The sequence below is a fragment of the Rosa chinensis genome, chromosome 7 (assembly GCF_002994745.2).
Source record: "Rosa chinensis cultivar Old Blush chromosome 7, RchiOBHm-V2, whole genome shotgun sequence".
Classification (NCBI taxonomy): Eukaryota; Viridiplantae; Streptophyta; class Magnoliopsida; order Rosales; family Rosaceae; genus Rosa; species Rosa chinensis.
The window spans coordinates 59,278,481-59,288,565 of record NC_037094.1 but is presented as its reverse complement, the minus strand read 5'-3'; the positions used below and the strand labels follow the sequence as shown (position 1 = coordinate 59,288,565).

At 36.1% G+C, this 10,085-nt stretch overlaps 1 protein-coding gene and 1 long non-coding RNA gene across 2 annotated transcripts; both read left to right on the top strand.

The window, feature by feature from the left end:
* Positions 1-373: 373 nt before the first annotated feature.
* Positions 374-3,506, top strand: LOC121050493. Its single transcript, XR_005803149.1, has 3 exons — positions 374-593; positions 3,247-3,294; positions 3,368-3,506. It is a non-coding gene; the product is annotated as an uncharacterized LOC121050493 (long non-coding RNA).
* Positions 3,507-8,902: 5,396 nt separating this feature from the next.
* LOC121050687 (ankyrin repeat-containing protein ITN1-like) lies at positions 8,903-9,421 on the top strand. The gene has a single exon (XM_040511537.1). The coding sequence runs from the start codon at positions 8,903-8,905 to the stop codon at positions 9,419-9,421; it is 519 nt and encodes a 172-aa protein (XP_040367471.1).
* Positions 9,422-10,085: the final 664 nt, after the last annotated feature.

The window sequence follows — 10,085 nt, the reverse complement described above, 5'->3', positions numbered from 1 at the left end:
AAAGTAGGATCGAATTAAATTCTTGTCATTAATCACCATTATGTGTCAATAACATTAATAGTAGAATAGAGCACTACAACAAAATCATTCTTTTACGGCGCACATTTGATGTGCGCTGTAAAAGGCTGTCATAGTGCAGTCGAAATGTCTTTATTCTGGTTATTTACAGCGTGCATTTTATGTGTGCCGTAAATTTAGTTATTTATTAACAGCGTACACAATATGTGTGTAGTAAATGAGTTATTTTACTATTGTTTTACGGCTGACCTTTTCTAGTATTAACTTTTTCTGATCGAAGTGTTAAATCCCACCTCTCTCTCTCTCTCTCTCTCTCTCTCTCTCTCTCTCTCTCTCTCTCTCTCTCTCTCTCTCGATAACAAAAGAATCGCAGCCCTAGAAATCGATGAGATTCAATTGGAGACTCTAAAATGAATCTCTCGCTGTCTTCTTCTTCTCCGTCTTCTACTTCTTTAGCTTTAGCCGGTTCCTGGTTCTCCGGCATTGTCCGGGGCCGGTCCGACCGTGCCGGGTCCGTCGTGCGGAAGAATCAGTTCAGAGGGGCACTCTTCAAGTACGGCCCCAAACCAATTCAGGTTAGGTTGAATCAAAGATTGCACATTTGTGGTTTAATTTCAATCGGAAATGGATTTCGAGACCTTGATCTTTGCTTGTGAATCGGTGATTGTGATATGCAAATATGCACTGTTTATATGTAGACTAAGATTTGAATTTGGTACATAAATTGGTGTTGAGCATTTGGTTTTGGTTACCGATTATTGGTTATGAAATGCTGGAACTTGCGTGTGAAGGTTAAGCTAGTTTTCAGTAATCTAGATTTAGTTCAATGGAAACTGTGAGACTATAGCAATTTGAGATTGATAGGGTTTTGAAAGAGTAGAAGTCACTAAGTGTGTTGGAAGGTTCAATGTATAGCTATTTATTTCGTTCAATGAAGAGCAATGTTTATGATTACGGTAATGTGGGAAGGTTCAGGGCTTAAGGCCAATATTCAATTAGAACTTGCTTTAGCTGTCTTTCCAGTACGTTCCTAGCTTATTTTGTTATGAGAAATCATCCAAATGCTATGTATTTGCTGTTTGCTATAATTGTCAAGTCTAGCTCAGTCTTTGGTTATGCTCGCTATTGGACTAGCTTCTCTGTTCATAGATTTTAGTTTCTATATGATGTGTTTCTGTACTCGAGTATTGCAGCTTATCCATTACCCTAAATAACCAAAAATGCATTCTTTTCGTCAATTTTTCTTATGCTGCAGGGCAACATAGGGAAAAAACAAAAAAAACGAAGCCTGAAGCCTATGTTTTTGAAAACTTAAAACAAAGCAACAACAGCACAGAAGGAAGTCTTTTTCTTTCTTTGTTGGGTGAGAACAAAAAAGGCCCCCAATTCGTGTTCTGCTTCCTCCAGTAACTCGAATTCATCTTATTCGTGCTCTTTAGCATGAAAGTATTACAATCAAAACAAAAAACCAACACATGAGAAACCAGAAGAAACTTAATTATAAAAAAAAAAGAACAAATCGAAAATCAAATACCTAGATCCATGATCTTCTTCCTTAGATGGAAAGCTCTTTTGTTCTCCATCCCTCTCTTTCTAGCCAAGTTGTGCAAAGAAGAAAAACAATCATCCTTGTCTCTCTCTTTCTATCACTCAGCACAAGTGAAGGAAAAGTGAAAAACAAACAAAGTGTAGTGGAGCAAAGCAAAAGAAACAGATGGAATCGCTCAGCTCCCTCTGTTGTTTGGTGGAGCAAAGAAGAAAAAAAACACCCTGAAACAACTCAGTAACATCTTCCCAAAAAAAAAAAAAAAAACTACTCAGTAACACAGAAGACGAACACCTGTTAGGAGTAATCAGGTAAAATTCCAAAGAATGCAGGGACAAAATGGTCCAGTCACTATTGAATGAATAGTACCAAACTACTTTAGTAAAACTAAAGAATGCAAGGTACCAAACCCCATTCTACTTTAGTGTGCGTATAATATAATTTCATCGGTTATCCATATACTTCTATACACAAAATCCTAACAAATTTCTTAGCAAGAATTCAAAACCAAAGGGAAAATATAGCGAGAAATTATTTCAAAAATCATAAGAACTTATTTAGAACAACCTTCTATGTGCGCGCGCGCGCGCGCACACACACACATATATATACTCAAACCCAAGGTTCTAAAAATCGGCCTAGGCGGCCGACTAGGCGGCGCCTAGCGCTGGGCGTGGCTTCACCGTTCTGATTAGAGGCTAGGCGATCCTTCTGGGCGTTTGGCTTCTCGGCTGCCGCCTAGGCGGTATTAGGCGGGCATTAGGCGCTGGGCGTTGGGCGCTTTGCCTTTTTTTTTTTTTTCTTTCAGACTTCAACTTCGACTTAATATAGGAATCTCAGACCGCTCTCTCTCTCTCTCTCTCTCTCTCTCTGACTCTCAGTTTCAGAGTTTCTAACTCTCTCCGGCAATGGCATGGTAGGCCAAAACTCAGAAAATAAAATTGAAGAAGCAATGAAGAAGAAAGGTACCGTCTTGATCAACCAATGCGAGAGAGAGAGAGAGAGAGAGAGAGAGAGAGAGAGAGAGAGAGAGAGAGAGAGAGAGATTAGAGCTTGAGCTTGATGGTGGCGGGTATGATTGAATCTCATCGGAAGCGAAGAGCCCAGGCTACACTGGTTTGCTTTTTTCTTTTTCTTTTTATGATTATCTAAATATGCTTTGGAGTTTGGAGATAAGGTCAACACTAGTTGGATGAAGATCATGTTGGTTTCAAATACAAAGAATAAAAAAATATATTATGTTATAGTATATAAGAGGAGAAGAAGTATCTGACGTTTCCTTTAAATCAAAAGAAATATTGATTTGGTGGGGAGAGATAGTGGAGACGATTAAGACCAAAACAAAAAAGGAAAGTTTTTAAAGGAAAAAAAAAACACACTCACACTAATTAACACTTATTTATTTATATAATTATATGTTTGTAAAAATAAAATTAATAAAAAAAGAAAACCGCCTAGTCCCGCCTAGGCCTCTGGGCGCTAGGCCCCGGACTACCGCCCGACTAGTGCCTAGCATTTTTTAGAACCTTGCTCAAACCAAGTGTCAAATTGCAATTTATCTACTAATAATAAAGCAAAAGAATGTAAAATTGATAGGTTTTATGTTTTCAGCCATTCATGTGTTTCTTTAAAAGCTAGTTTTCCATAGTATATGTACTGAATTTCTTTTAAATTATATGCAGTCATGAACTTATACAGAGGATCTATGAGGGGTGTCGGCAAACTTTTGGGTAATGCAACAATCAAAATCATTTTTTTTAATTGACTATCAACAAGTCTTTAATTGTTTTTTACTTCATACAGGAATCAAATCCATATATGAAATGAAATTGATCCATATGCAAATCGTTGAATTCATTCGTTGCATCGGTAAAGTGATAAAATGGGAGGAACTTACAGAAGTGCAATGGAAAATCATGAGAACATCAATCTTTCGAGCTGTAGAACGAGGAAATGTTCAGTTTGTCACTGAAATATATAAGGCATATTCAAGGATTGGAATGATTTCAGCAAAGGATGAGAAAGGAAGGAACATATTTCATGTTGCCATTGAATGCCGCCAAATTAACATTTATAACCTTATGTATGGACTGCGTGAAGAAAAGAGAAGTAATTTGGGATGTACTGTAACGAGCTCTAACGAAAATATGCTCCATATGGCAGGGAAATTGTCTCCGCTCTCGCAGTTCAATCATATTCAAGGTGCATATTTGCAAATGCAGAGAGAGCTGCAATGGTTTAAGGTCAGAATTCCTCTCAGTTCATTTTTAGTTATAATTGCGACATGTAATCATTTACTTCCATTTAATGAGTGAAATTTTTTGGCGCCCTCTTTTTACAAACCACACTCCCATCTTCTCTTCTGTATGAGTGTTTTTACATTGGACATGAACATAACAAAAGGATAGAGGGGGTGTGGTTTGCAAAATTGGCTGCTAATTTCAACCCCTTTATTCTTTTTAGAGTTAATTAGTTTTAAGTCCAAAAACCATGACCTATTTTAAATGTAATCCGGAAGAAAATTTTTGTTAATTGCGGTTCAGTGACTAGGCATCCATATCAGCTTACTTTCCTATATTAGCATGATGAGTCAATAACTTCTACTTTTTCACATACCGAATTTACCCATAACAATATTACTCAAAACAATCAATAATTTATGAGTCAATTAATTGAGAGTTAATGTTGTTTTTCATTTAATTTGGTATTCATAAAAACCATATCAATTATGATATGTCATTAGCATAACAAAACCCCTTAATTGATGCAGCGATATTAAAAAAAAAAATGATAATACCTTACCATCATTTTTCTACACCCTATATATCTCGTCTCTTTTCTTCTTCTCTATTCTCATCACTTTCTTCTTCTTTTTACACCTTCATTATAGAATTGTCATGTTGTTCAACTTCATTATACAATCAAATAGATATTTCAGATGGGTATTCGTAAGAAGGTTTTGATCCATCTAAAGAGGTAACATTCTACATTGTGCATATCTACTTTTGCACCTTAAGATAAATCGTACAAAGGAGAGACTCTGGAAAGGAAGATGCATCTTCATATCTTAAGGGAAAGGAAAGTTGCTATGGTTGAAGGTATTTTAATCAAGGTCCAATTTGCTACACCAATTTTCATCATAGTGCGGCCAATTTTTTATTTTTAATTGCGGTCCAACCACTTTTTTCGTTGTCCATTTTGCCCCTCAACATAAATAAAGGAAACAAATCAGGATCTCATAATTTAGGGACTTTGTTTTCAGTTTAAATATTAAAATTTTGGATTTCAAATTCCTAAAATATACTTAAGGAAATTATAATAAATAATATGGCAGCTAAATTTATGTAAACATTTCATGTATACTTACATGAAAGGTCAATAAATTCTCAAATAGTGTATCTATATCACAGAGTCAAAAAGAAAAAATAAGACAAATTAAGTAGCATCGTTGACACAACAATACTTAGAGATATAATATACTAGTCCATCGTTGAGTTTTAATATTGTTCATACTTAATAGGTAGGGAAAAAGAAACCAACCTATTAAGTAGGAACAATACTAAAACTCGACCATGGACTAGTATATTATATCTCTAAGTATTGTTGTGACAAAGATGCTACTTAGTTTGTCTTATTTTTTCTTTTTGACTCTATGATATAGATACACTGCATTGTTTGAGAATTTATTGACCTTTCATGTAGGTATACATGATATGTTTACATAAATATAGCTGCCATATTATTTATTATAATTTCCTCGAGTATATTTTAGTAATTTGAAATCCAAAATTTTAATATTTAAACTGAAAACAAAGTCCCTAAATTATGAGATCTTGATTTGTTTCCTTTATTTACCTTGAGGGGCAAAATGGACAACGAAAAAAGTGGTTGGACCGCAATTAAAAATAAAAAATTGGCCGGACTATGATGAAATTGTTGTAGCAAATTGGACCTTGATTAAAATACTTCTTATTTTTATTTAAATTTTTTTTAGGAGAGACAATAACTTTATTGTATATTGTGATAATATCACCTAGGAATCCACCATGCTTAGCTCAATAAAAGTAAATTCCCACGTATAATATTACACTCTAGCATATGTCTAACAACCAAAGAACACAAAAGAAATATAAAGAGTTCATAGCAATATTAAAAACAAAACAAAAAATCCAACCCATATACTCAAATTTAACTGTGTTGTTACCTAAATTATATTAAAACATCCAAGTGAGACTTCTCAATTAGTACACCAATTAGTGCCCTCATCAAGCATCATTCTTCATCTTCCCAGCATAGGAGAAGTTTCTCCTTTCCCCTCTGGCCTCCAAAGATAACTTCTTTCCACTAGGAGATAATTTCTTCCGAACACCCGAATTCTTTGCTTTCAAGAAGGAACTCGTAGTATCTTTTAATATATTCAAGGCCCCAAAAGTAGCAAACTAGCAACCCATCTTCTTCTTTTTGATTGAAGATTCAGCCGAGTCTAATATAGCAATAGTACGTCTAGCTATTAGATCCCTAATTGATAACTCCGAGTCACGCGAGATTTGACGCCACTACGATCTCAACCATATCCCCTTTTTTATGGGGATGGGATAGGGTGCAAGCATGTCTCAGTCAGAACATATTTCAGCTTTAATTACATATTTCATTTTTTTTTTTTGACAATGAACATTATAGAGATTTAATTAATGTAGGGTAAGGCCAGGATGACCATTACATATCCTTCCGCTACCATGTACAAATAGACAAGAAGTTGTGATGCAGTAGACACCACGGTGATACATACGATAGGACCATTCATTCAACATTTCATGCTCACTTATTCAAAGCAAGCCTATCAACTACGACACAGTACGCATAGTAATAGGCAAGTTTAAAAGAAAAAACTAACTATAGGGTGGGTATAAAAACCCACCAGTCACTCCGAATCCAAACAGGCCAGGCCCAGAATCTATCGTCCATGCTCTAGGCTGAACCAGCAGCTCATCAAGGCTAAAAGCCCCACTAGACATTCTGGACCCCAACAAAAGTCCAAAACTGACTAGGGCACCCAACCCAGATGGAGGCCCAAGCTTAAGGCCCAAAAGTAGCTTCTTTGCTGGAGACCACCCTGACGACGGCGCCGCCAATAACTTTGGCCGATCAAACATCCACCACAAGGAGAGAACTCCTGCCCTTGACGTCACCCAGATCCGGGTTTGAACTAGGGTCCAAAGACAACCCACCTGCACAGCTACCCAAAATAATCGGGGCACCCAGAGTCGAATCAGGTCCTTGGTGTCACTTCCTCGAATCCCCGCCCATATGTTCCACCATAGCCAGTAGACTATACTCACTGCAACGGGAAACAAGAACATGGTGGGGTCAGCATAACCCAGCACCGCCTTCATCATAAGCCAAACCGGCTCCGCCGCACTCCAAATGGGATTCCAAATGAACCCAATCAAACCGGCACCGCCTCGCTCCATCGTTGTCGTCTCCAGAAGACGACCCAATTGCAGGTGATTGCTGGCCGTCTTATTCCGAACCCTCGGTCGAATCCCCCAATCCAGCCGCGATCGATCTCGTGTATGATTCACAGTTGCAAGATTAGCAGTCCCGAACGCAGAAGGAAATCGGAGACAGAGAACCCAAAAGAAAGTCGTCAAGAGATCTCGACATTGAATTCTGGCGAAGCAGGCTCCGACCAGTGATGACGTTGACACTTCAAAGCATCTTTGAATACCCAAGCCAGGGCGGCTAGGGTTTACCGGCGGCAGAGCTCTCACTGCCATCCAATATTTTTTCTAGTAATTACATATTTCATTTGGGAAGGAATATATATAATATAAGAAATTAGGTTTTTTGGTTGAGTTTCATTGAATGCACCGCTAATATATATGATTTAAAATTCATAAAGCTTTCGAGTTAGAGAGTTTCTATTGAGACCTCTAAATTTGCTCACTTGACCTCACTCTATTATGAATTATTAAATGACATATAGAATCTACTATAAAATGACTATTAAGGACAATAATTATACAAAAAAAAATGGTTATATTTATTTTCTCTAGACTTTCCAATTCAGTAATATTAGATTGCATTCTTTATTATTTTCCCTATTTATTTTCATTTTTCAATTTCACTACATACTCATTAAAGCATTCATATATATATATATATATATATATATATATGAAGAAATAAAATTATGATTAAGATAAAAATGTATGATATGTATATTGAACGCATATTGGTTAGGGAGAACAAAATAAATTGTATTATGCCCTAAATCTAAATCTATCCATTATATTTGTAAAAAGAAGAAGAAAAAAAAAAGAGCTAGCAAATAAAAATAAATAAAAAATATTTAAATAATTAATCATGAGGTACAGAAAATAGAGAAACATTAAGAAAAAATTATTAATCTTTATTTTTTTTTAACAGCCAAAAAAGAAAAAGTAAATAAAAAAATTCACATAATAGTTCATGTTATTTTATTTTTATTAATTTTTAAAACTCAATACCTTGTGTTTGATTTTTTTTTTATTGGATAAGAGATTTATGTTGTCTAATTAAGAAATAGAAAGGTAATTAAGATTTATAGAGTAATTAAATCATTGAAATGACTAAATTTTTTATTATAAAGATCTTAGTTTGTTTGTAAATTAATTATATGAGTGAGGTTATTTGAGGAACTTTAGTGAGGTTTAATGAGTAAATTTAGTATTTGAAAATTTAATAGGAGGTGTAGAAAGCATAGAGGTCAAGTGAGCAAATTTAGAGGTTCCAATAGAAAAACTCTTCGAGTTATAGGAATTAGGGTTGTCAAGAAGAAGAGGGTTTAGCCCCGAATAAAATCATTTAAATCTCTACGTTTAGTGCACGAGTGCATGATGCACTATGCATCTATATTGCCGCATATATATATGGGTTATCTTCAGGTTTAGGTTTTGTATTGACAATTAACACTTTCTTACCGGTATAAGACACTTTTCCCGGTCTCAGATGACCTTTTTGTTGGTTAGACAAATTTAGCTTAATTTGTTAGTCATCGTAAGTACTCATGCTGTCATGCAGCTCAATTCTATCAATACTATTAGGGTGATCTTAAGATGAATTATTTGTTTAACTCTACTATCTCTAATCTCCAATATAGCCTAAATTTGCATAATGTGGTGCACTCTCAAAGAATTGATATTGGCAAATTAGGCCCTGATTAATTAGTTACTTCTTGCTCAAATAATAATTGGAATCCAGGAGGTGGAGAGTATTGTACCGGTTGAAATGCATGAATCTCTAAATATTTCGGATGTGACACCACGTGAGCTCTTTACCAAAAGTCACGAGAAATTAATGAAGGATGCAGAAGACTCAATTAAGGGGATAGCAACTTCTTGTACAGTTGTTGGTGCTCTCATTGTTACCATCATGTTTGCTGCAGCATTCTGCGTTCCTGGTGGAAGCGATAGTAACACAGGTCTTCCCATTTTCATGGATAAAAAGTTGTTTAAGATTTTTATTGTTGCAGATGGTATATCACTAGTGTTCTCCACGACCTCAGTAATTATATTTTTGGGAATCCTCACGTCACGTTATGCAGAAGATGACTTCCTCACATCTTTGCCTACAAAAATGATGATTGGTCTTTCCACCCTCTTCTTCTCAATTTCTACTATGATGATCGCATTTTCTTCTGCACTTACTGTTATGATTGGTGATAATGGAAATTCTAAGACTTTTATTCAAAATCTTTTGCTGGCTTTTCTTCCGATCACCTCATTTATATGGATGCAGTTTTCCTTCATCGTTGAGATATTCATCTCTACTTATGGACCAGGAATATTTGACAAGAAGATCAAACCTTGGCGTTAGACTACAAATGAGTGGGGAGGAAGTAGTAGTTATGTCAACTCATGTTTAATCTCCAAATAAATGAGAAGGTTTTTTTTTTTTTTTTTTCTCTAAATAACTCATGTAAACAATGAACAGTGTATTTATGTATACACAAGAAATAACCACACACCTATGGGTTTGTGAGTGGAGGTAGTTATATGGAGAAGTGGGTGGTTATATATATATATATATATATATATATATATATATATATATATATATATAGTCCGGTTCTGAAGAGGACGTCCACACTTCGTTAAAGTGCGGACGTCGACGGTAGCGTGCGGCTTGCAGGAGAGCGTTCGAGGTTGGATGAGGTCGGGGTTGCAGTTTCTGGGCAACAACCCAACCTGCAACTGTAGGTTTTCTGCAGCGAGCTGCAACCCCGTCACCGGCGACTCCACCGACTGCATACCGCTCCGTCCGACCCCTGCCGTCCGTCCGCCAAGTCCCGCCGCTCCGTCGAACCCCGAGCCGAGCTGTAGCGGCGACGTTCGCACTTTAGCAACAGTGCAGACGTCCTCTTCAGAACATTTTCGTGTGTGTGTGTGCGCGCGCGTCTATATATATATATATATATTTGGCTATTTGTGGTTTGTCATTTTTATTCTTCATCAGAAATTAGTATTCAAAGTATTTTAAT

Bases quoted from the DNA above. Each gene is read 5' to 3' on its own strand.
- LOC121050687 (XM_040511537.1), top strand. From the start codon at position 8,903: ATGAAGGATGCAGAAGACTCAATTAAGGGGATAGCAACTTCTTGTACA.